Raw genomic sequence first — 27,169 nt, 5'->3', positions numbered from 1 at the left:
CATGATTGTTTCTATCACATGTATATTTGTTTGTTTCCCTCGACTCTTATGCTTGCTAATTAACCTTGCTAGCCAAAGACCTGTACTGAGAGGGAATACTTCTCGTGCATCCAAACCTTAACCCAAACCTATGTCATATGTGTCCACCATAACTACCTACTACATGGTATTTCCTGCCATTCCAAGTAAATACTTCGTGTGCTACCTTTAAACAATTCAAAATTTACTATCTCTTATTTGTGTCAATGTTTTATAGCTCATGAGGAAGTATGTGGTGTTTTATCTTTCAATCTTGTTGGGCAACTTTCACCAATGTACTAGTGGCTTCATCCACTTATCCAATAACTTTGCAAAAAGAGCTGGCAATGGGATTCCCAGTCCCAAATTAATTAACCTAAATAGACACTCCTCCATGGTATGTGATTGATGAACGGCACCCGAAGGATTCGGTTAGCCATGGCTTGTGTAAGCAAAGGTTGGGGGGAGTGTCATCATAATAAAACTAAAATAAAAAGGCACTCCTTCATGGTATGAGATTGTTGGCAGGCACCCGAGGATTCGGTTAGCCATGGTTTGTGAAAGAAAGGTTGGAAGGAGTGCCACACAAAATAAAAATAAAATGGGAGCCGCTCTTTGAAGGTTTGTCTGGCAAGGGGGTTAGAGTACCCGCTACCAGTCGTTGACAACAACAAACACCTCTCAAAATGTTATTTTTATTCTCTTTATATGATTTCGAAACTGAAAAAGCTCTAGCACATGATTTAATCCCTGCTTCCCTCTGCGAAGGGCCTGTCTTTTACTTTATGTTGAGTCAGTAAACCTATTTCCTTCCATCTTAAGCAAGCATTTGAGTTGTTGTGATCAAACCATTATATTGTGATTTGCTTCATCATGTCTTTTATTCTTCCTTGTTTAGTATAAGTTTTATCTAAATGAGTATAGCTTTGCAAGTTATCAATGATCATGAGGAGACTATTATGATTGAGTATGCAAGTTGTGCCATATAAACCTTAACATGAGAGAGCTGCTCGGTAAGATAAGTATAACCTGTTAATTGTTCTCTGACCAAGAACAAAGTTTGCCATCACCAATTATGATCTCTTATGCACCTTCATTTGTGATTACCTTATACTTGTTTCAAGTTGAATTATATGAGGAAGATGTTTACTAGAATGTCTTGTGTGAATGAATATGATGCTTCTTGTCCGTATTTTATTTATCGACTCTTCACTCCATAAACATGTGGTCCTGTTTACCGAGTTCAGTTTCGCTTGGGGACAAGCGAAGTCTAAGCTTGGGGGGAGTTGATACGTCCAATTTGCATCACTATTTTATATCATAATTTGCTGTTATTCATTGATATATTTCATATTTGGGGATAATACTTATGTTATTTCATCTATTTTGCATGTTTCATGATTATTGGAGGATCGAGCACCGGAGCCAGGATTCTGCTGGAAAAAGCGTCGTCAGAATGCAATATTTCGGAAGATCAACAGTTGACGGAAATTATACGAAAAATCCTATTTTTCCAGAAGACGAAGTGAGCCAGAAGGGGGAGCCGAGGGGAGCCGAGGTGGGCCCACCCCATAGGCCAGCGCGGCCCAAGGCCTGGCCGCGTCGCCCTGTGAGGAGGGGGCCAACAGCCCCCTCTCGCCTCCTTTTCTTCGCGTATGCCTTCGTCCCGAAAACCTAAGCTCCAGAGGGTACCTCGCGAAGAGTTACAGCCGCCTCTGCGGGGCGGAGAACACCAGAGAGAAAAGAGCTCTCCGGCAGGCTGAGATCCGCCGGGGAAATTCCCTCCCGGAGGGGGATATCGATGCCATCGTCACCGCCATCAAGTTGGACATCATCTCCATCACCATCATCATCATCTTCATCATCATCACCGCCGTCTCCACCGCTGCACATCGTCACCGTTGTAGCAATTTGGGTTTGATCTTGATTGTTTGATAGGGGAAACTCTCCCGGTGTTGATTTCTACTTGTTATTGATGCTATTGAGTGAAACCGTTGAACCAAGGTTTATGTTCAGATTGTTATTCATCATCATATCACCTCTGATCATGTTCCATATGATGTCTCGTGAGTAGTTCGTTTAGTTCTTGAGGACATGGGTGAAGTCTAAATGTTAGTAGTGAAGTATGGTTGAGTAATATTCAATGTTATGATATTTAAGTTGTGGTGTTATTCTTCTAGTGGTGTCGTGTGAACGTCGACTACACGACACTTCACCTTTATGGGCCTAGGGGAATGTATCTTGTACTCGTTTGCCAATTACGGGGTTGCCGGAGTGACAGAAACCTAAACCCCCGTTGGTATATCGATGCAGGAGGGATAGCAGGATCTCAGAGTTTAAGTCTGTGGTTAGATTTATCTTAATTACTTTCTTGTAGTTGCGGATGCTTGCAAGGGGTATAATCACAAGTATGTATTAGTCCTAGGAAGGGCGGTACATTAGCACAGGTTCACCCACACAACACTTATCAAAACAATGAAGATTAATTAGCCGTATGTAGCGAAAGCACTAGACTAAAATCCCGTGTGTCCTCGAGAACGTTTGGTCATTATAAGTAAACAAACCGGCTTGTCCTTTGTGCTAAAAAGGATTGGGCCACTCGCTGCAATTGTTACTCTCGCACTTTACTTACTCGTACTTTATTCATCTGCAACATCAAAACCCCCTGAATACTTGTCTGTGAGCATTACAGTGAATCCTTCATCGAAACTGCTTGTCAACACCTTCTGCTCCTCGTTGGGATCGACATTCTTACTTACCGAAGATACTACGATACACCCCCTATACTTGTGGGTCATCACCGGCCCTGGCACCGGCCAACCCGGCGCCGACCGGCCTCAGGACTGGTGCCAACCGGGTGGTGTCCAGTAAGGTTGGGCATTGGTCCGGTCAGGGCCCGGTCGCCAGCCCAGTTTGGACCGGACGCTCCGGTCACAGGTCTGGTCGGACCGGATGCCTGACCGGCTACCCCGGCGCCCAACCGGGCCTGGCGCTTGTGCCAACCGGGCATGGTCTAGTACGCGAAGAAGTTGCTCCGGTCAAGACCCGGTCCCTGCTCCGGTTGAAACCGGCGAGTCCGGTCGGTGGCCCGGTCTGACAGGCCCGTGCGCCGGCCTGTCCAGCGCCAAATCCGGTCGACCGGGTTCCTCGAGGAATCTGCCGACGTGGCAAGTGAGCAACGGCCAGAATTCAAGAAACACTATAAATACCCCTTCTCCTACCTCTGAAGGGGTAGGCACTACACTACAAGCTGTTCTTGAGCTCTCTCTCTCATACTCCATTGCTAGAAACACCAAAAGCCTCATATCTCCTTCCTCCTCCACCCAAATCTCATTCCCCCTTGTATTCATCAAGAAGCTTGCTCTCTAGGGTTCCTTGGAAACCCTAGGTGGGCAAGAGTGGTCCGAAAGCATCCGGGCTGTGGATTTGCTCCTGACAAGATTGTGAAGGTTTGGAGGCTACCTCAAAGTCTACCACAAGTGAGTGAGCTATTCCTTCGTGGGATAGGCTCCGGAGAATAGGGTGAGCCTTGGTGGCGTGGGGAATCCTTCGTGGGACCACCACCCCTCCAAACGTGATCTACCTTCTTGCAAAGGAAGGGAACACGGGAATACATCCTCGTCTCCGCGTGCTATCGGTTATCTCTAACCGAACTCCTTACTTGTGATATAACTGCCTGTGAGAGCCTTCGTGCTTGAGTTACTTGTATCCTCATATAGGTTGTTTCACCTAGTTTGCATTAGGCTCATCTTTATATCCCGCAAAGCCTAATATTGCAAAGAAAGAATTAAAATCTGTAGAAACCTATTCACCCATCTAGGTTTACCATCTCTGAACTTCTAGACGCCCTGCTCCGCCAACGCCGATGCCCTACGCCGGTGATCGAATCCTCTCCTAGATCTCGCCAACGCCACAAAGATGTGACATTGATTCGATCGCTTTGTTTTCGTTTTTAGGGTGTTTTGTGACAAATCACGTGGACAGCTGGGCACTCGTCCCAGCTTTTTTTTAAAAATAGCCAAAAAAATACTGGTAGCGGACCGAACGAGAGCACACGACTAGTAACTTATTGGCATCGTGCCGGTGCGCACGTGACTCGTACCTAACATACTAGTCACATATCGGGTACGAGACTAGTAAGGGCATCTCCAACGGGGCGACCCATCCCACGCCCGCGCGTCCGGATGGGTCCAGCCGGACAAAAAAGCGGCCCAACGTGGCGACGCACCGCAAATGCGGATGGCCGCGGCGTACGGAACGACGCAAACCCGGCCCAAATATGGGCTAGGTTTGAGTGGCCGCGGATGGCACGCGGCGTCCGGTCGCGTCCGGCCGCTTGGCTGCTCGTCTCCCTTGGGCCCACCTATCGGTGACCGGGGAGGGTTATTAAATATGGACTGGAGGGATATGTCCCTCCAGTCCACTCCCCTTTCCGCTGTCCACTCCCCGAGCGCAACCTCCGCCATGGCCCCGAAGCGAGGTTCGCTCCCGGAGCCAACGACGAGGAGGCGAGCAGCAGCCGCCGTCCTCCGCCGGCGCTGCGGGCCGGAGGAAACCGCGGCGGCCACCACATCGGAGAGGCCGCCCGCGGCGGCGCGACATTAGCGCAACCGCCGCCGCTACTGCTCGAGCCGAAGCCAGAGTCCTCGGAGGAGGACCCCGACCTCCGCGCCGCTCTGCTCATCTCGGCGGCGGAGGAGGAAGCGAAATGGCCGCACCTCCAAGCGGCCATTCGCACCTCCGCGATGGAGAAAGAGGCCCGACGGGCGGTGGAGGAAGCCGAGGCCCTAGGAGTTGTACGCCCGGGCCCGCCGGGCGCGACGGGAGGAGGAGGAAGCGGTGCGGCGGCGGGAGGCCAGGCGCCGCGCGGAGGAGGAGCGGCGCGAGGAGCAGATGCGGCAGGAGGCCAGGCGCCGCACGGAGGAGGAGCGGCGCCAGAAGGCCAGGCGCCGCGCATGGCAGGAGAGGGAGCAACACCTCAGGGAGGAGGCGCAGCTCCATGCTGCCGCGCCGCCGCTTCCTCGGGTGGCTCCGGACCCCCATTCCGCATGGGAGGAGGCCCTGTGGTCTCCGTGGCCGGAGTCCCCGACGCGGTCGAGCCACAACAGTGCCTCGCCGCCCGGGGACATCGTCGACGCCGACACCGATGCCGACGACGCCCACAGGGACTAGGCGGCGCACCGGCGGCCACCGCGTCGTCGACCAAACCCTAGCTTAGGTTTTTATTTATTTTGTTTTAAATTTGAAAGCCCATATAGAGGGCTTCTTTTGTTAGTTTATTTGCCCAAAATAGGGCTATGTACAAATGCGCCCAAAATAGGGCATATGCTTAATGAAATTTAGTTCGAATTAACAGTTTTAAATTTTGTTTTTGTTTTTATTCGAATTTACGCTGCGTTCGCGCGTTGAGCGCAGCGTGCGACCCAAACGGACACGCGGACGCGAGACGCTGTCCGGGTGTCCGCGCGGCCACCCAAATGGCCCAAAACGCACGGCCCAGCGCGTCCGTTTGGGTCCCATGGTTGGAGATGCCCTAAGACCTTACCACTAACGAGCTACCAGTGGCAGGTTAGGGCCCGCGATTGGTAGCAAAAAATGGCACGCGACTGGTAGGCTTTTCCCCACTAGTGAAAACATCTCTAACTCCAGGATGGCACCCGTCGACGTACAACCCACCTAAATCGCTAGAAGTGGCGAGTGGACGACATGACATGACTGGACCCGAGGATAGTGTCCCCAAAAGAGACGTCGGCTCCATTGTATATTGCACCCTAGACGCCCACGCTCTAAGTGGCGGCCAACTTTGACTCCAATTACCAACATGGGGCTCCACGAGTAAACTGGACATCGCTTCCAACAAGGGGATGATGACGCTGTAGCGCCGCCACTGTCTGAACCAGCAGAACGGATCCAGGATTTCCCTCATTGCATGGTAGGGGCCATGGTGGAAAGGCCTAGACGACATCTTCAAGAAGGTGATGATGCCCGTAGCCGTTGTCGTAGTCGTGCAAAAGCACAATGATTTCTGTCGGCTTCCATAAACCCCACAGTTCACCAAGGTAACCAGGCATCAACAGTCGGAGATGCCACTCACAGAGGCTAGCACTTGACACTAGGGCGACAACCGCCTCTACCTTCACCCCAGCAGCCCATCACTTGACACTAGGGCGACACCCCCCTCCAGCTTGACCATCCTCCCTGTCGCCACCATCATCCTCTCCGGTTCGAGTTCGGCTTCACCATCCACTTGGGGGAAAAGGTTGCGCCTCCCCGTGATTTTTGTGTCGGTGATCTATGGGCAAGAACTCCATGAGCTCGTACCGCGATTTCTTGGCGGCTCAACCGGCCCGGGCAAGATGTACCTCTACAACAGCTGGAGGCGGTTCGCCCACGCACACACCATTGAATTCGGGCATGCACTTCCTCGTCTTCAAGTTTGATGGGCACACCATTCTCACCGTCAAGGTCTTCGACTAGGGTCTCATACTATGTTTTGATATCAATTTGCTTCAAGCAAACTATGAATGTAACCCATGAACGTAGCTAATATTTTTAAAATACTTTAAGCAAATTAGGTCGGGGTATGGACCTAATGGATCGCGCGCCACTGGAAGCACTGGCTCGGTAGGCTGAACCGTGATTTAAACTTTATTCACAACGCGACCCAAACAAATATAACCACATCATTTGAATCACTGCCTTTGAGTCGCTCCGATAGTGGGGATGTCCAGCAAGAGGAAAAGCTAGGTGGTGCACGCCTTTTAGGTGCTCGGAATAAACAATAGCGTGCACGTACGCCCATCCATCCAGACGGACTGGGATCAGGTGACATGCACACAGCATGTCACCGGTGAACAGTGCCGTAACATGCACTCTGGACCGTTGGATCAAAATTGAGCGAACCAGATTAATTACTGCAGCGCATCACTGTAGATGACACTGTAGCACATGCACTGTAACAAGTCGCTGCAGACGATCCCTGTAGCATGATCATGTTTATGTTCATCTGTCCATCAATTTTTGATCCAACGGCAAAAAACTAGACGCATGTTACAAGCACTGTTCACCGGTGATATGCTGTGTGCATGTCACCTGATCCCAGTCCCATCCAGACCGTGTTTGTCCGCTGGTTCTCCGTCCTAGGCGCAGACGCGACGCGAGTACCGGGCGTACTCGTGTTTTCCGGCGCTGAAGTTGAAGGTTGAAACTGTCAGGGAACAGCAGGAGCTCGATCCCCACGCTCATACTACAAGAGCATCGCCTAATGAAAAATCAGGGCTCGGCTAAACAATTGCGTCGGCGTGCGGACAGACCACAACACCTCCCTCGGTAGTATCTTCCCCATCTTTTCTCCCCGACCGTGCACCGCGTCACGGCCTCACGGGTCACCACCACCCGTCTTAAGAATTCTCACCACCCTGCAGGCTAGGCCTGCAGCTGCAGGGCAATCAGATAACGGCGATTTGCACAAAAATAACCCTTTTGTCAAACTATAGCACAGACTGACCCCCCGGCGAAACTATTTCACGGATCTAACCCTTTTGTGTGGCGCCCCCCTCACGGGCGCCACACATGCCCATGTGGCGCCCCTGGCCCTGGCGCCACACACCCATCCGACGTGGCCCGTCGACGCTGAGCTGGTGACCCCGATCCGACGTGGCAGCACGAGTGGCGCCGCTGTCGCCGGCGCCACACTTTGAAAGTGTGGCGCCCGTGGCAAGGGCGCCACACATCCACTTAAGTTTGGCCGCGCGCGCCCAGCCCAGCCCGACCAGTTCTTTCTTTCTTTCTCTGTTCTTCTCCTCCCTCTCCCCCCATCCCGGTTCTCTCTCTCCTCCCTCTCCCCCCCACCAAATCCACCACCAAATCGTCAGATCTGTCCGTGGAGATCGTTCCCCATCCATTTGTCAAGGTAATCTCCTTCAAATCTTCTCCATTCATCCACTAATTTCATAGATCGGGCTAAATTTGGACATGAACCCTAGACATGTTTTTTTTCTTTTGTGCACTCTATATTGTATTGTTTGTGTTGGAGATGGTAGCCTCATGTATGCATGTGTTTGAACCATAGATTTGTAGAAATCTACATATGAAATTTCACATGTATGTGTATGAACTCTATGTATGTATGTGTATGTATGTGTATGAACCCACATGTATGCCTAGTATTTGTGATATAGTAACTCATATTTGTTAGTGGAATGGATCGTAATATGGTTCAAAAATGTAAACATGTAGGATGGCCGGTCCCGGTGGACGGGGAAGGGGCCGCCATGATCTGGCGCCCCGGGCCGGGGAAGGGGCCGCCGCGGTGGAGCAGCAAGGGCCCCACGGTCACCGTCACCTGCATCCTCCTCGTCTTCGCATGAGGAACGCTGCTTCGAGTTCCTCCTCCGCATCGACAACGACCCACTCGGCATCAAGCGGCTACCGGACAAGTTCGCCGAGTTCGTCGACGGCCACGAGCCGGCGCACTTGCAGCTACGGGAGGCTAGCTGCAACTTCTGCCGCTGGTCCGTGGAGGTCCTGTTCGACGGGCAGGGCAAGATGTACCTGCACACGGGGTGGGACAAGTTCGCCCGTGACCTCCACCTCGAGCCCGGCTGCCAGCTCACCTTCCTGTACGAGGGGGACGGCGAGATGATCGTCAAGGTGTTCGACGACACCGCCTGCCGTGTGCACTACCCCCACACCGGCGAATCCGGCTCCGACACCGATAGTTAGATCGTCGAGTGTTGTCAACTCTATCTTCGTTGCTTCGTGTTGTTTGAATGCTATCTTAAATTGTATGAAACTATGTGCTACGATGTTAGGTATGATGATGTTATGTCCATGATGTGTGTACAAAATGGCTGTTGATATGATGTGTGTATGACATAGCTTTTGACATGATGACAGTTTTGTTGGAATATGGTAGGATTTTTCATGGTTTTAACACATGTCAATGTGTGGCGCCCTTCCCACTGGCGCCACATTGCACAGTGTGGCGCCCGTGGCATCGGCCTTCAGCTTGGCATTCCTCCTCTTGTGGAACAATATGTATTCGTCATACTGTTTTTGCATACGCTCATCTTCCTCCTTCTTCTTAGCTATCTCCTCCCGCCTCTTCCTCTCTAGTTCTTCCTTCTCCTTCTTCCGCACCGTCCTTACCGCCTCCTCCCAAGCGGACTCCTCCTTCTCATTGCCCTCCCATGCTCCCTTCCCCTTGGTGGGTTGAGTTGCCATACCTGTAAACCAAATTGAAAAACCAAAGTTAGTCATGGAATATGAAAATAGAAAGTACAATGCAATTAGTAACTTGGAGACACATACGGATAAGGCCCCGCTAGGTATCGTAGCATACTAGCACCGCGACGGCCACCTCTACTAAGCCCTATGTGAATCCTTTGTTGCCTTGGAGCTTGTCGCCATTGTGGTTGATGCCTTGAGGCTTGTTGCCTTGGAGCTTGTTGCGTAGGAGCTTGTTGTCGTTGGGCTTGTGTGTTTGGAGCTTGTTGCCGTTGGGCTTGTGTGCTTGGGGTTTGTTGGCGTTGGGCTTGTGTGCTTGGAGCTTGTTGGCGTTGGGTTTGTTGGCGTTGGGCTTGTTGTTCTCAATCTCTACCAATGCAAAAGCCAATGGTACTAAACGGTTGCTCGCATCACTTGCTATTGCCACCAATAGTGTGCCCTTGTACTGACCGGTCAAGAAGGTACCATCCACGGCTATGACGGGCCTACAATGTTCGAATGCCCTCGTGCATTGCTCGAATGACCAAAATGCACGGTGAAATACCCTCACTCTTTTACCATCATGCAAAGTCATTTTGGTTGCGGAAGGCTCCACCACATGCACCATGCCCGGGTTAGTTGCGGCCATCGCTAACAACAACCTAGGGATACGGTTGTATGCTTCCTCCCAATCACCGTACAACATCTTGAATGCGGCTTGTTTGGCCTTCCATGCCTTCCCGTACTTGACGTCGTATGCAAAGGTGGATTTGACCGTATCTTGCACGGACCTAATGCTCATGATAGGAAGTGATGAGATCTCCGCCGAGAGCTTGTATGCAATGAACTCGGATGTGAGTTGACGGTGGTCCGGCTGTGCATCCTTGCCATCAAGCTTCGGCCCCCGGCACATGTGAGTGGCTACACAACTTGTTATGTGCCAAGAGGGCCCTTTTTTGAAAGGTCGTGCACGGACAACCCATGGGCACCTTTTATCCACACATTTTAGCGTGTACCGCTTCTTCAAGTCCGAGTGAACAACGATGTAAGGGCGATGATGCTTAATGGAGAACTCCTTCAACCATATCTTCAATTCCAAGAATGTATCAAACGTTAGCCCTTTAGAGATCATAGCCGTCCTACCATCCACATCTCTCTTGGATTGTGGCCTAGCTCCAAGAAGTAAACTTTTGCCACCATCAACCACGGCTCCATCCGCAAGACTAACATCACGGAACAATGGTACCCGGATATCCCGTCCGGTTACCTTCTTGAAGATCTCGGCTTCCTTAGCCGTGAAGCCATCCTCGTCAACCTCCTCTTCGGGTCCATCATCATCCGAGTCCGACGCATAGCATCGGGAATAAGGAATGGAGTGGTCCATCTCCTCTTGCGTCCAATATTTATCCAAATCACCGATATTGTTGCAATTCATCTCGAAACCATCATCACCATCGTCATGCTCATCATACTCATTATCCAACGGAGGTTGTTGGGCAATGGGAGATTGGACAATGGGAGATTGGGTGGCCTCTTCTTGGCTCATGGGTGGAGGAGTCCTCTCTCGAACGGGGGAGGAGGGCCGGTTAAGGTCAAGCTCGATACAAGCCTCAACCGTCTTGGTTGCAAACAACTCCAAAGCCTTATCTTGTGACCCGGCCACCGTCTCCTTGTAAATGAACCAACGTTGCTCGGAGTTGATACGCATTATCTTCCAACGGGTGTGCATTCCAAACCCCACATTATGCCTTCCCTCTAGCTCAACACCATCATTTGGCTCATTCCAATTCAACTCAACCCTAACTTGTGCTACCACCTCCGCAAAGCTAGGGCTAACGTCAAACACCAAGTCAACCTCTTCCGGGTCCGGCTCTATGTTTCCCTTCAAGAAAGCATCCTTCTCCACATGATGAACATGGACAATTCTATCCATCCCCCTAGCATAATATGAACAACACATACATACATGTGTTCATTAGTTACCATAATCAACATAATCTACCCATACAAACTAGCACACTACCATTTCTTCTACTTCAACAACCCTAACATCCAACCAAATCCATCTCCACCCTCAAATCAACCAAATCCACATCTAGGGTTTCATATATACATTGGAGCAAATACACAAAATCAATGGATGAAAAGAGGGGAAACGGAGGAGATTACCTCAAGCAACGAGTTGGGAACGATCTCCACGGACAGATCTGACGATTTGGTGGTTGATTTGGTGGGGGGGAGAGAGGGGGAGAGAAAAAACCGGGCGCCTTTGAGGAAAGAACAAGAACAGAGGGAGGAGAAAGAAGAACTGGTCGAGGGCCGAGGCGCGCGCGGCCAAACTTAAGTGGATGTGTGGCGCCCTTGCCACGGCGCGCCACACTTTCAAAGTGTGGCGCCGGCGGCTGGCGCCACTCGTCTTTGCCACGTCGGATCGGGGTCACCGGCTCGGCGTCGGCAGACCACGTCGGATGGGTGTGTGGCGCCAGGGCCAGGGGCGCCACATGGGCATGTGTGGCGCCCGTGAGGGGGGCGCCACACAAAAGGGTTAGATCCGTGAAATAGTTTCGCCGGAGGGTCAGTCTGTGCTATAGTTTGACAAAAGGGTTATTTTTGTGCAAATCGCCTCAGATAACTAATTGGTCAAATTCCGTCGTAGCATATACAGCAGCCAGCTGCCGCATACGTACGTGGCTAGTCCTAGTCGCAATGCCCATAGCATATTGTCGCTGCGAGCACCTACACTACACTTGTGTGATCTTCCCCCGTTTATCTGGAGCATATTTTTTGGGAGCATACGGGCACTGCGAGGAGATAGGTGGAGTAGCACCGTGGTCCGTGGGAGGCTAGTACTAGCTCGTCTGTTGGAGGTGCTGCGTCGGACGCCAACGTTTCTTCTTCTTCCTCGTCGCGTACGGGGCGTCGTCGTCGTCTCGTGGTCTGGCTAGTGGCGTTCCACTTCCACATCTGGCTACTAGGGTTCGACATAAATGCCGGGAGATCTCTTCCGCTATGGAGAAGATCAGGTACGCCAGATTTCTTTCCTCGGAATTTATTCGCCCATCTCATCAGAGTACTGCTGCAACTACCAACTCGCTCCATCGTTCCGGGTTTAAATGCTAAAGGTGGTGGCTATGGCTCTGCAAGTCTGCCTGTCCTGAGCCGCTCCTTAATTCCCCGCTTTATTTTCTTCCTCCAGACTTGAAACGCGTTTCACTCCGTTACCGTACACTCTTTGGTGCTAGCAATAAAAGAAACCCGTATCTCTTCCTTTTAGGAATGAGCATCGTATCCGCATCAAAAGATTTGAACTTCTCGATCTGCTTCATCTAAATGTGAGGTGGTCGAGTCGAGCTAACAAAGCCAAGATCACATATCTAGGCGCTAGCTTTGTTTTGCCGTCTCACGTACATCGGTACTCTGCCTAAGCACGTAGGTAGTTAGTTCCTATGTGCTGTGTTTGCTGTAAGAAGTGGCTGATTCGTCCAGCAGCATCGGCGATGGCGACCCCGCCCATCCAATCCTTGCCTCCCCGAGAAGCGGACAGGAATCCCGGAGCGGCAACTACAGAGCGACTGCAGATTAGGACAGCGATAACCACCGCTACTACAACTAGTTCCGCGCATTGATCTTTGACGGCAACAAAACGGGTAGAGGACTTCCGTCTTTGGTTTCTCCAGGATTATTGCGACACGCTGCTGATCAATCCATCCATCCATCCATGGGCCTGCATTGCTTGCTCCACAGTAAAGTGGGGAGGAGGAGGAGGGCGACCCGCTGGTACACATGCGTTTGTCCCTAGCTTCCATCACATGGCTTCGTTCAACCAAGCTCTCCCACTATCTACTGCTCACAATTTTGGGTTGATTCAGGCCACACACTGACAGAGCCCCCTTCGCGCATCTCCATCCATGGATTCCCGTAGTTGATAGGTAGATGTGACATTGAAAGTGAGTACTTTTGTCCCTCGACCTCGCCTCCTTCCCTCCGGTTTCCTTGCTGCCTGTAGCACTCGGCGGCATTGCTGTAGGTGTTTCTTGGCTCTTGGTTGTTGGCATTAGAAGGAGGGAGTGATTGGGAGTGGAGTGGCAGTGATGGGTCTGCAGCTCCTCCGGGAACACGTGGCCTTCCCATCTCGGTAATAACCCCGTCCCTCCGGCGAGACGTAGCAGGGCTCCACCATCTTTTCACCGTGGCATGTGCCTTTCGCTTTTCCTGGTCGGCTAGCAAGCTGGTCCTCCTCTCTATCCATCCATCCCCTTCCATCATTCCTCCCCGTTTCTGCGAGCTCAAAATCCTTCTTGCACTCATCTCCTCTCTTTTGTTTCGAGGTATCCAACTTCTTTCCTTCATTTCGCTTCTGTATTTCTGGGCAAACAGATTTGCTTTGGATTTTCGTAACGGCAGTGTGTCTAAGATTAGCCCCGTGCTTCTCTGTTTTCTAGCAGCAAGAGATTACTAAGCTGAGCGTGCTGTTATGTGTGGAGGAGGTTGGCTGGCTGGCTGATTGATTGATTTCTCAGAGCAATGGATCTCGAGTTCGGGAGATCCCCGCAGGTGCGTGCCTTCTATCCCCTAAACCGCTGCGCAATCTATGGAGCAGAGCAGACCTGTAGAGTGTGCTCTTCTTCTTTATCAGATAAAGTAAAGCAAGGTTTGTGCTTCTTCTTGCAGCGGGACTCATGGAAGACCACCATGCTCCTGGCCTACCAGAGCCTCGGGGTGGTCTACGGGGACCTCAGCATCTCCCCGCTCTACGTCTTCAAGAGCACCTTCGCCGAGGACATCCAGCACTCGGACACCAACGAGGAGATCTTCGGCGTCCTCTCATTCGTCTTCTGGACGCTCACGCTCATCCCGCTCATCAAGTACGTCTCCATTGTGCTCCGGGCAGACGACAATGGCGAGGGTACGCATACCTGCGCGGCCACGAATCAGCTCCGCAAGTTTCACCCACTGTATTTGATTTGCTGGCTAACTATCTGATTTGTCTGCAGGAGGCACTTTCGCCCTCTACTCTCTGATCTGCCGCCACGCCAATGTGAGCCTCCTGCCCAACAGGCAGATTGCGGACGAGGAGCTCTCCACCTACAAGCTGGAGCGCAACCCTGAGACCGCCGACAAGACCCGCGTCAAGGTGTGGCTCGAGAAGCACAAGAACCTGCACACCGCGCTCCTTGTCATGGTCTTGATCGGCACCTGCATGGTCATTGGGGACGGCGTCCTCACGCCGGCTATATCTGGTACCCCAGCCTTCTTTCCTCAGCCTGCTTGGCTGTTTTTAATTCATCAATAATGGCTGGTTCCTAACTAAGGATTCTGTCTTCCATCTATGTTGACAGTGTTTTCGGCAGTCTCAGGGCTTGAGTTCTCCTTGTCCAAACAGCACCATGAATGTGAGTTTCTTTTTATTTGGGGGAATTTCCTCTTAATATCATTCTTATACTGTTGCCAAAGAACATAGTATATACTATTGGTCAAAACTCCGCTACATCAGTTATTATCAATTTCTTGTTTGCATTGGCATTGAATACTCATGAACTTCCCTTTGAGATGTTTCGTCCTGGACATAGGAGTATTCCCAAAGAACTGTATCCCATTTTTATCTATTAATTATTATTTCCCCAAACAGAATCTACTTGGCATTTTAAAATCGACAAGGGGGACAAATGTTTACCCTCGGCATTGGGAAGTATGGATATAACGTAGGAGAGCAGCATTGTCCATCTTGCATTCTGGATCTTAGTACGGGTGTAACATATAGGTGTGTAACGTATGATAGCAAACTGATTTATCATATATCCCAGTAATGTTCGACGGCAATATGGATAAATGGGTAAATCAGACTTCTTTTTCTTGCTAGAGGCCTAAAGCATAATTTAATTTCTATGCTGGTACCAATGCCAACTTGAAATTTGTCACCTCCAAAATATTATTTTTTCCTTGGGAATATGCATAAGCCATGTGCATAACTTCGTTCAAAAGAATATAACAATTAAAAAACTTCCTTCGGCTGATATTTCCTCATCCCCCGAGTTCCGATTTAAACCTATTTGGTGGCTCTGATGATTGATCACTTTTACATGCAGATGCTGTCATACCCATAACCTGCGTCATATTGGCATTTCTGTTTGCGCTCCAGCATTTTGGTACACATCGGGTTGGATTCATCTTTGCCCCGATAGTACTAGCCTGGCTACTCTGCATGAGTGCTCTTGGTCTTTATAATATCATTTATTGGAATCCTCATGTCTACCAAGCTCTGAATCCTTATTACATGTTCAAGTTCTTAAAGAAGACTAGAAAATATGGCTGGATGTCACTTGGTGGAATTTTGTTATGCATGACAGGTATGATGCGATATGCTTATAAATATCTGTGTCATGGACATTAACAAGATTTAGAAGTTCCTTTCTTCTGTTCGTATTGACTGCATAATAAGCAGAAGTTAACTATCTAGCTTGCATGACGGTGCAGGATCTGAAGCAATGTTTGCGGATCTTGGGCACTTCTCATACAGTGCAATCCAGGTAATTTGTTTATCCTGGATGGGAATTCCTCTACATATAATATTTTTATTAATATTTATTCATTTTTAATGTGCTGATCATTTGGTTTTATCACAGCTTGCTTTCACTGCTTTAGTTTACCCGGCGTTGATTCTGGCATACATGGGTCAGGCTGCGTACTTATCAAAGCATCATGACTTCTATTCAAACTCCCAAGTTGGATTTTACATTGCAGTTCCAGGTAATGTATCGGCACTGCAGCTCATCTAACTTACAACAGAAACTAGTATGTACAAGACATCACAGTTTGGATTACTGAAGTTGAAACTTAGTTTTCTAAATCTACCATACTGAATTCTCATCCACCACCTTCGTATGATGATTAGTACTCCTAGTTTTTTTTTGGTCTGAATATATCTTTCTTCTTATAATCTAACTTGTAGTATATACTCCACACTCCACCCTGTCTAACCCAGTGAAGATGTATATCACAACATATAAATTTTTGTCTGATCGAGTGATAGCTCATCTAATATTTCCTACGCCATAAATATAAAATTACCATTTGAATCCATGTGAATTTATAGTTTTCTGTTTAATGCAAACTTCAGACAAGGTGAGATGGCCTGTTCTTGTACTGGCAATTCTGGCTTCAGTGGTTGGAAGCCAAGCTATCATCAGCGGAACATTCTCAATTATCAATCAGAGCCAGTCTCTAAGTTGCTTCCCTCGGGTAAAAGTTGTACACACATCTGAGAAAATTCATGGCCAGATATATATCCCTGAGATCAATTGGCTGCTCATGATCCTCTGCATTGCTGTGACTGTTGGATTTCGAGACACAAAGCACATGGGAAATGCATCCGGTAAGATAACCTTCTCACATAGAGTGTTTAATTTTTACCACTTTTTTGCCAATACAATCTGATTGGAGTTCCTTCATTCATGTATGTGGCTACTAGTATTTTCAGAGTCTTCGATAGCCTTGCAACTTTCTGAACCTTGTGCTGTTTGTGCAGGACTAGCAGTGATCACAGTGATGCTGGTTACCACATTCCTCACATCCCTTGTCATCATGGTGTGCTGGCACAAGCCACCGCTTGTGGCCCTGGCTTTCCTTGTCTTCTTTGGCTCCGTTGAGGCGCTCTACTTCTCAGCATCGCTCATTAAGTTTCTCGAGGGCGCATGGCTCCCGATCCTTCTGGCCCTCATCCTCATGGCAGTCATGCTAGTCTGGCACTTCACGACCATCAAGAAATATGAGTTTGACCTGCAGAACAAGGTCACCCTGGAGTGGCTTCTCGCCCTTGGTGACAAGCTTGGCATGGTCCGCGTACCAGGCATCGGCCTTGTCTATACTGATCTCACCTCAGGTGTCCCCGCCAACTTCTCTCGCTTTGTCACAAACCTCCCGGCATTCCATAACGTCTTGGTCCTCGTATGCGTCAAGTCGGTGCCAGTGCCATACGTGTTTCCCAAGGAGCGGTACCTCGTCGGTCGAGTTGGTCCCCCGGGCCACCGGTCGTACCGGTGCATTGTGCGGTATGGCTACCGTGATGTTCACCAGGACGTCGACTCATTCGAGACCGAGCTGATCGAGAGCCTGGCAAGGTTCATAAAGCTCGACGCCTCGTACCGGTGCAGTGAGGCCAGCGAGCAGCAGCTGGAGGAGTGGGAGCCGGGGCTGTCCGTGATCGGAAGCAACCCGCTCCGAGACCAAGCGAGCTACGACTTGCAAGACAGTGTCCAGCACTCGGCCGCGTCCGTGGAGATGATGGCCCCTGCCGACAGCCCCCGTGGAACAGGAGTGGAACTTGCTGCGCATGCCAACTCGGCGAAGCAGGTGAGGTTCTTCATAGACAGCCTCGTGGCGAGCCCTGATGCAGACAAGCACGTGACGGAGGAGCTGGAGGCACTGTCGGCGGCAAGGGAGGCCGGCACGGCGTTCATCCTGGGGCACTCGCATGTTCAGTGCAAGCCCGGGTCGTCGGTGGTGAAGAAGCTGACGGTGGTCGGGTACAACTTCCTTCGGCGCAACTGCCGTGGCCCGGATGTGGTGCTGCGGGTGCCACCGGCGTCGCTCCTGGAGGTCGGCATGGTATATGTGCTATGAAACGACATGTTTCTTCTTAGTTTTTGCCTGTGTTTTTGAATCCTGATACAGTGAGTACTTTATACACACGTTCCTGTATCATAAATCTGCTGACCTGCTGTGTAGGTAACTTGTCAGTGATGTTGTAACGCCCCCTAGATTATTTTGCATCCGGCTGTATAGTTTATAACTTCAGATTCTTGCTTGTGCTGCCCAAGTGCTCATGTACCTTAACGTGTTTCGTCAGTTAGGCTCTAAATTTCTTACCACATGTACATTGTCATCTCAACCTCAAAATGACAATTGAGTGAACGGTGTTAACATGTTTAATTAGTTTCTACAAGCCTCTTTGATTCACATGTGATTACAAAAACACATGAATGGAAAACAAAGAATTCTTTCAAAGAAGTTGGGTTGATGATTTTTTTGAATCTAAAATATGGTGTAATGCAAGGATTTGGTGCTTGTTTGGTTGCCAGTCTCTTCCTCGATGGTGAATCTTGAAGAGAAAGCAATTTTTGCGAAGTGCTTGCACCTGCTACAATGCCATCTTTATCAATGCCGAACTGCAACCCTGCTCAATAACTCAAAAAAAAATACAGGCTATATCTGCAGAGGAGCCAATCCATTTGAATTCAAAACAAGCTTAATTTCTTAGCTTCCATAAAGCCCAGCAAAAAGCTGCCAAACCCACCACATGAAGGTTTGTTTTACCAGGCAACGCTTTTCCAATCCATCTAAAATATTGAGTAAAATTTCTACCCCTCTCTTCCAAAGCTGAGAACACTCCACATATATTTAGCCACAGGACAAATAAAAAAAAGATGATGTATACTTTCCAGATCATCATAAAGTCTGCATTTAAAATCTTCTTGCCACCCTCATTTGTGCATATTATCCTTTGTTGCAATAGCACTGTGTGCTAGATCAACCACAACCAAATTTTAATGTTTGGTGGTATTCTTGCCTTCCATAAATATTTAAAGTTTCCATTTCTCAGATTTTCATTCAATTTTTATATACACACTTAACTGAAAAAACTCCAAATTTATTTAACTTCCAATTTGGACTGTCTTTATCCACATCAAGAGAACAAGGTAAAATACAATCCATCATTTTCCTTTGTCGATCCCTGTCACCTGCATCCAACCATCTCCTAGAAGTAAACACCCAATTTCTTCTAGCAGCCTCCTATTTTTATCTCGTTACAAATATCATATAACTCAGTAAAAATACTCTTAATGGGATTTATTGTGCACCAAGCATCATCCCAAAAACTTATTTGCTAACCTGATCCTATCCTCATGCATCTATTGTTCATATATAACAGTTTAATTTTAAGCAAATTATTCCAGCAAGGAGAATCGAATTACCTATGATCCGCAAAAGCAATAGGCCTGTAATGAACATATTTTCCCTAAATTAAACTTTGCCATAAACCCTCTTCATTTTCTAAGTTCCACCACCATTTGCACAATAAGCTTGTCTTCATTTCCTCAAGGTTTTTAATACCCAAACCCCCGAAAAGTCATTTTGGATCCTAGGCACCAGTGCTCTCGTTGTATTAAAAAATTTGAAAAGTATATTTATACTACCTCCATCCCAAATCTTAAGGATTATTTTTTTAAAAGTCAAACCAAGGAAAGTTTAACCAAATTTTTAGAACAATCTATCAAGAAATATAATATTTTGTAGATACCATACGAAAATATATTTCATGATCTATTTAACCATATTAATTTTTTATTTTGCATGTTAATGATTTTTGGTAAAAGCTTAGTCAAACTTGACATAGTTTGACTTCCTAAAAACAATATAAGCCTTAAGCTTTTGATGGAGGTAGTATGTTTAAAAAAATGTAAAAAAAATTCTAAAATGAGTTGATGATGTATCCCACTAACGTATAAAATATTAATTACAAATATTTTGTTTTCTGAGCTACACAAAAATGACAAAATCTGATTTCTTTTGGAGATTTGAATCACTATACTGAGATCCACATATTTGTTATTTTTGGGTAGCCTAAAATACACATTATTTTTACACATTTGTGGAATACAATACTAGCAACATCAACATTTATTTTCAGAATTTTTTTCTGAAAGTTAGAAAAATATGATTTTCAATTACTTTTTTAAAAAAGGGGCCACTGATGCTCATGTGCACAAAATCTCTGACCCCCAAACCCGCCTTATCTTTCGGTCTACAAATAGAAGTCCACATAAGGGCATCTCCAACGGCCGGACACATTTCGGACGTCCGAAATGTCCGGTTGTGTCCGTTTGCGTCGGCCCGCGGATGCCATGCGGCCCAGAGTGAGCGTTTGCGTCGGGGGTACCTCTAGCGGTGCGGACGCATTTTTTTTAGCGAAGACAACGTCAAGGTTGTTAATGGCGTTTTACGTCCCGTTGAGGCCTGCCGCCGGCGATTACCGGTTCCCGCGCGACGACGGTCGTTCCCGTGCTTGCACAATACATTGGCAAGTTTCGCCGGCGTTTCGCCCGCGGGAAGCAACCTGCGCGGCAACGCCTGTTCCCGCCCCAATGTGGCTATATATGGTGGACACCAGCGGGGGTGACGGGCACACCTCAAGCTAAACCCTAGCATCCATCCATGGCCGAGTGTCAACACCCGGATTTTTAAGTCCAGATGCCTGTCATGCCATACATCGCAATCCCAGGAATATTGTTGTTGCGAGACATAACAGTTGAATATCATAAGTCATCATTCATTACATACCATAGTCGTCTTACAGATAGGGATCACATGATCCAATATTACATAAATAGTTGATCTATTGATCAACGGACACAAAGTTCATAGTTTCATAGCGGAAACGTAAGTAGAAGGGACTCTTGAGTCCACAGGCCAACGTCTGACGTTAGAAGATTCCTAGTTGTCGTAGACGTCCTGGTTGCCGTCATCTTGATAGTTCTGTTCATCTTCATACTCTGGCCATTTGAATAGCCAGGGACACAGCCGTGAGTACTTTAAAGTACTCGCAAACTGATACCAAAGTAAGTGCTAGACCATTCTAGTAAGGGGTGCTAAGCTCTAGTTTATTTGCATAAAGCCAATTTTAGTTCACAAGTATTTGAGAAAAAACTTATTCATATGCTAGACTAACTCAAGTGGGAACATTAGTCTCATTCCCACAACATTGTTGTGATTCAAATTCAAGTCACCAATTCACCATTCATTTCACCAACATTTTCAAGAATTTGACATCGGAAACTATATGGCCTTTCCAACCGTCCGTAACCGTGGACACGGCTATTCGAATAGATTTACACTCTGCAGAGGTTGCACACTTGTGCCACAACATTTGATTTCATCCGTCGGGATTACCCCGAATCATCGTAACACAGTACGCGGATCATCAACCATAACATTTCACTTACAAATCCTAGTATGAGCACCTCTCCCCATGAGCTTGGCCTCCCAGTGAAGACCAACTGTCAACCTGGGAACTGCACAGGGCTTGGTGATACGCGTACAGCACGCGTCCGTTGGGAACCCCAAGAGGAAGGTGTGATGCGTACAGCGGCAAGTTTTCCCTCAGTAAGAAACCAAGGTTTATCGAACCAGTAGGAGTCAAGAAGCACGTTGAAGGTTGATGGCGGCGAGATGTAGTGCGGCGCAACACCAGGGATTCCGACGCCAACGTGGAACCTGCACAGCACAACCAAAGTACTTTGCCCCAACGAAACAGTGAGGTTGTCAATCTCACCGGCTTGCTGTAACAAAGGATTTGATGTATAGTGTGGATGATGATTGTTTGCAGAAAACAGTAGAACAAGTATTGCAGTAGATTGTATTTGATTAAAAGAATAGGACCGGGGTCCACAGTTCACTAGAGGTGTCTCTCCCATAAGATAAATAGCATGTTGGGTGAACAAATTACAGTTGGGCAATTGACAAATAGAGAGGGCATGACAATGCACATACATGATATGATGAGTATTGTGAGATTTAATTGGGCATTACGACAAAGTACATAGACCGCTATCCAGCATGCATCTATGCCTAAAAAGTCCACCTTCAGGTTATCATCCGAACCCCTTCCAGTATTAAGTTGCAAACAACAGACAATTGCATTAAGTATGGTGCGTAATGTAATCAATAACTACATCCTCGGACATAGCATCAATGTTTTATCCCTAGTGGCAACAGCACATCCACAACCTTAGGGGTTTCTGGTACTCCCCCAGATTCAATAGAGGCATGAACCCACTATCGAGCATAAATACTCCCTCTTGGAGTTACAAGCATCAACTTGGCCAAAGCATCTACTAGTAACGGAGAGCATGCAAGATCATAAACAACACATAGATAGATTGATAATCAACATAACATAGTATTCTCTATCCATCGGATCCCAACAAACACAACATATAGCATTACAGATAGATGATCTTGATCATGTTAGGCAGCTCACAAGACCCGACAATGAAGCATAATGAGGAGAAGACAACCATCTAGCTACTGCTATGGACCCATAGTCCAGGGGTGAACTACTCACACATCACTCCGGAGGCGACCATGGCGGTGTAGAGTCCTCCGGGAGATGAATCCTCTCTCCGGCAAGGTGCCGGAGGCGATCTCCTGAATCCTCCGAGATGGGATTGGCGGCGGCGTCTCTGGAAGGTTTTCCGTATTGTGGCTCTCGGTACTGGGGGTTTCGCGACGAAGGCTTTAAGTAGGCGGAAGGGCAGGTCAGGGGGCCACACGGGGGCCCCACACGCTAGGGCCGTGCGGGCCCCCCTGGGCCGCGCCGCCCTAGTGTGGCGGCGCCCCGTGGCCCCACTTCGTCTTCCCTTCGGTCTTCTGGAAGCTTCGTGGCAAAATAGGCTCCTGGGCGTTGATTTCGTCCAATTCCGAGAATATTTCCTTACTAGGATTTCTGAAACCAAAAACAATGAAACAAAGAATCGGCTCTTCGGCATCTCGTTAATAGGTTAGTGCCGGAAAATGCATAAATATGACATAAAGTATGCATAAAACATGTAGATATCATCAATAATGTGGCATGGAACATAAGAAATTATCGATACGTCGGAGACGTATCACTTGGCCGTACAATTCACCTCAATTCACATCATTTCTCAACAACGGAGGCAGCCTCGGCATAACCCCTATGATGTGTGTTCAGAGGGAACCCATACTAAGATGCATAAATTTCCAGTTAAGCCCTACCCATAATCAGGTATTGTGGGGGTACTCAATATTGGAAAGGTATCGCATTCAAACCAATATCAGTTTTATCAAAAATCACCATCTTCTCTTGGTCATATTCACCTTCAAAATTCATTCAATGGAATGACTCATCATTCCAAGGTTTCAAATTCATTTCAAAGTCACATGTTCCCATCTAGAGTAGTCAAGTTTTAATAATTAGCACTAGCTCTAATCATGAGGGGTGCTACTTGCTTTGCTAGCTTGAGACTAACTTTGCTACTCTAGTAACCTTCTTTCACTTTGACCAAAGTTAACTATAAAAGTAACTCTTTAAGAAAACAAGTGAAAACTTGTAAGTTAGAAACTTGGGATAGGCTTATGGTAAGAAAGGTAAGACTATTGGTGCCTTGCCCCAAAGGGCTTTGCACTTTGCAAGAATATTAGCTTGCAACACTATAACTTGCAATAGTCTAGCTTGCCTTGGTGGTTGAGGTGGTTGATGTCTACTTCCTCCTCCTTTTCCTGTAGACAGTGTTGGGCCTCCAAGAGCAGAGGTTTGTAGAACAGCAGCAAGTTTTCCCTTAAGTGGATCACCCAAGGTTTATCGAACTCAGGGAGGAAGAGGTCAAAGATATCCCTCTCATGCAACCCTGCAACCACAGAGCAAGAAGTCTCTTGTGTCCCCAACACACCTAATAGGTGCACTAGTTCGGCGAAGAGATAGTGAAATACAGGTGGTATGAATATATATAAGCAGTAGCAACGGTGCCAGAAAATAGCTTGCTGGCGTGTAGTTGATGGTGGTAGTATTGCAGCAGTAACGCAGTAAAACAGTAAACAAGCAGTAGTAACGCAGCAGTATTTAGGAACAAGGCCTAGGGATTAGACTTTCACTAGTGGACACTCTCAACATTGATCACATAACAGAATAGATAAATGCATACTCTACACTCTCGTTGGATGATGAACACATTGCGTAGGATTACACGAACCCTCAATGCCGGAGTTAACAAGCTCCACAATTCAATGTTCATATTTAAGTAACCTTAGAGTGTAAGATAGATCAATTCGACTAAACCAAGTACTAACATAGCATGCACACTGTCACCTTCATGCATATGTAGGAGGAATAGATCACATCAATACTATCATAGCAATAGTTAACTTCGCAATCTACAAGAGATCATGATCATAGCATAAACCAAGTACTAACACGGATGCACACACTGTCACCATTACATCGTGCAGGAGGAATAGACTACTTTAATAACATCACTAGAGTAGCACATAGAATAGTAGTGATACAAAGCTCATATGAATCTCAATCATGTAAAGCAGCTCATGAGATTATTGTATTGAGGTACATGGGAGAGATGAACCACATAGCTACCGGTACAGCCCCGAGCCTCGATGGAGAACTACTCCCTCCTCATGGGAGCAGCAGCGGTGATGAAGATGGCGGTGGAGATGGCAGCGGTGTCGATGGAGGAGCCTTCCGGGGGCACTTCCCCGTTCCGGCAGCGTGCCGGAACAGAGACTCCTGTCCCCCAGATCTTGGCGTCGCGATGGCGGCGGCTCTGGAAGGTTTCTGTGGGTTTCGTCGAACGTATCAGGGTTTTCGCGACGGAGGCTTTAAATAGGCGAAGAGGCGGCGCCAGAGGGTCGAAGGGGTGCCCACACCATAGGGTGGCGCGGGCCCCCCTGGCCGCGCCGGCCTAGGGTTTGGTGGGCCTGTGCCCCCTCCCTGGTGGCTCTCGGGTGTTCTGGATGCTTCCGGGCAAAATAGGAACCTGTGCGTTGATTTCGTCCGATTCCGAGAATATTTCGTTACTAGGATTTCTGAAACCAAAAACAGCAGAAAACAGGAACTGGCACTTCGGCATCTTGTTAATAGGTTAGTTCCAGAAAATGCACGAATATGACATAAAGTGTGCATAAAACATGTAGATAACATCAATAATGTGGCATGGAACATAAGAAATTATCGATACGTCGGAGACGTATCAGCATCCCCAAGCTTAGTTCTGCTCGTCCCGAGTAGGTAAAACGATAACACAGATAATTTCTGGAGTGACATGCCATCATAACCTTGATCATACTATTTGTAAAGCAAATGTAGTGAATGCAGCGATCAAAACAATGTATATGACATGAGTAAACAACTGAATCATAAAGCAAAGACTTTTCATGAATAGTACTTCAAGACAAGCATCAATAAGTCTTGCATAAGAGTTAACTCATAAAGCAATAATTCAAAGTAAAGGCATTGAAGCAACACAAAGGAAGATTAAGTTTCAGTGGTTGCTTTCAACTTGTAACATGTATATCTCATGGATAATTGTCAATGCAAAGCAATATAACAAATGCAATATGCAAGTATATAAGAATCAATGCACAGTTCACACAAATGTTTGCTTCTTGAGGTGGAGAGAGATAGGTGAACTGACTCAACAATAAAAGTAAAAAGAATGGTCCTTCAAAGAGGAAAGCATCGATTGCTATATTTGTGCTAGAGCTTTTATTTTGAAAACATAAAGAGAACATAAAAATAAAGTTTTGAGAGGTGTATGTTGTTGTCAACGAATGGTAGCGGGTACTCTAACCCCCTTGCCAGGCAAACCTTCAAAGAGCGGCTCCCATTTTATTTTATTTTTGGGTGGCACTCCTTCCAACCTTTCTTTCACAAACCATGGCTAACCGAATCCTCGGGTGCCTGCCAACAATCTCATACCATGAAGGAGTGCCTTTTTATTTTAGTTTTATTATGATGACACTCCTCCCAACCTTTGCTTACACAAGCCATGGCTAACCGAATCCTTCGGGTGCCGTCCAACAATCACATACCATGGAGGAGTGTCTATTTTTGTTAATTAATTTGGGACTGGGAATCCCATTGCCAGCTCATTTTGCAAAATTATTGGATAAGCGGATGAAGCCACTAGTCCATTGGTGAAAGTTGCCCAACAAGATTGAAAGATAAACACCACATACTTCCTCATGAGCTATAAAACATTGACACAAATCAGAGGTGATAAATTTTGAATTGTTTAAAGGTAGCACTCAAGCAATTTACTTTGGAATGGCGGAGAAATACCATGTAGTAGGTAGGTATGGTGGACACAAATGGCATAGTGTTGTTTGGCTCAAGGATTTGGATGCATGAGAAGTATTCCCTCTCGATACAAGGTTTAGGCTAGCAAGGTTTATTTGAAACAAACACAAGGATGAACCGGTGCAGCAAAACTCACATAAAAGACATATTGAAAACATTATAAGACTCTACACCGTCTTCCTTGTTGTTCAAACTCAATACTAGAAATTATCTAGACCTTAGAGAAACCAAATATGCAAACCAAATTTTAGCATGCTCTATGTATTTCTTCATTAATGGGTGCAAAGCATATGATGCAAGAGCTTAAACATGAGCACAACAATTGCCAAGTATCACATTACCCAAGACATTATAGCAAATTACTACATGTATCATTTTCCAATTCCAACCATATAACAATTTAACGAAGAAGAAAACTTCGCCATGAATATTATGAGCTAAGAACACATGTGTTCATACGAACCAGCGGAGCGTGTCTCTCTCCCACACAAGCATGATGTAATCCAATTTATTCAAACACAAACAAAAACAAAAACAAACCGACGCTCCAAGAAAAGCACATAAGATGTGATGGAATAAAAATATAGTTTCAAGAGAAGGAACCTGATAATTTGTCGATGAAGAAGGGGATGCCTTGGGCATCCCCAAGCTTAGATGCTTGAGTCTTCTTGATATATGCAGGGGTGAACCACCGGGGCATCCCCAAGCTTAGAGCTTTCACTCTTCTTGATCATAGTATATCATCCTCCTCTCTTGACCCTTGAAAACTTCCTTCACACCAAACTTCTCATAAACTTCATTAGAGGGGTTAGTACATAATCAAAAACTCACATGTTCAGAGGTGACACAATCATTCTTAACACTTTTGGACATTGCTCAAAGCTACTGGAAGGTAATGGAACAAAGAAATCCACCCAACACAGCGAAAGAAGCAATGCGAAATAAAAGACAGAATCTGTCAAAACAGAACAGTCCGTAAAGACGAATTTTTAATAAATACTTCCGTTGCTCAGATCAGAAAACTCAAAACTAATGAAAGTTGCGTACATATCTGAG

The 27,169-nt window shown here is 47.2% G+C and overlaps 1 protein-coding gene across 3 annotated transcripts; it reads left to right on the top strand.

Annotated features, from left to right (window-relative positions):
• Window positions 1-12,229: 12,229 nt before the first annotated feature.
• On the top strand, window positions 12,230-18,018 carry LOC127294892 (putative potassium transporter 8). 3 transcript variants are annotated; one of them, XM_051324799.1, is made up of 10 exons: window positions 12,230-12,248; window positions 13,671-13,779; window positions 13,897-14,131; window positions 14,220-14,465; window positions 14,565-14,618; window positions 15,312-15,572; window positions 15,700-15,752; window positions 15,849-15,972; window positions 16,343-16,597; window positions 16,751-18,018. In XM_051324799.1, exons 2-10 carry the CDS (start codon window positions 13,750-13,752, stop codon window positions 17,842-17,844), a joined length of 2,352 nt encoding a protein of 783 aa, XP_051180759.1. In that variant the 5' UTR covers window positions 12,230-12,248; window positions 13,671-13,749; the 3' UTR covers window positions 17,845-18,018. The 3 variants fall into 3 exon arrangements, with proteins under 3 accessions (XP_051180759.1, XP_051180756.1, XP_051180757.1); XM_051324796.2 differs by lacking the exon at window positions 12,230-12,248 and adding an exon at window positions 13,260-13,553; XM_051324797.2 differs by lacking the exon at window positions 12,230-12,248 and adding an exon at window positions 13,260-13,553 and having other exon boundaries at window positions 13,668-13,779.
• The last annotated feature ends 9,151 nt before the right edge of the window (window positions 18,019-27,169 follow it).

This window comes from Lolium perenne, chromosome 4, assembly GCF_019359855.2.
Source record: "Lolium perenne isolate Kyuss_39 chromosome 4, Kyuss_2.0, whole genome shotgun sequence".
NCBI classification, from domain to species: Eukaryota; Viridiplantae; Streptophyta; class Magnoliopsida; order Poales; family Poaceae; genus Lolium; species Lolium perenne.
This window is presented reverse-complemented; position numbering and strand designations above follow the sequence as displayed.

Bases quoted from the DNA above. Each gene is read 5' to 3' on its own strand.
- LOC127294892 (XM_051324799.1), top strand. From the start codon at position 13,750: ATGGATCTCGAGTTCGGGAGATCCCCGCAG. The intron at 13,780-13,896 runs GTGCGTGCCTTC...TTCTTCTTGCAG, and splicing joins AGTTCGGGAGATCCCCGCAG to CGGGACTCATGGAAGACCAC. The intron at 14,132-14,219 runs GTACGCATACCT...ATTTGTCTGCAG, and splicing joins GGCAGACGACAATGGCGAGG to GAGGCACTTTCGCCCTCTAC.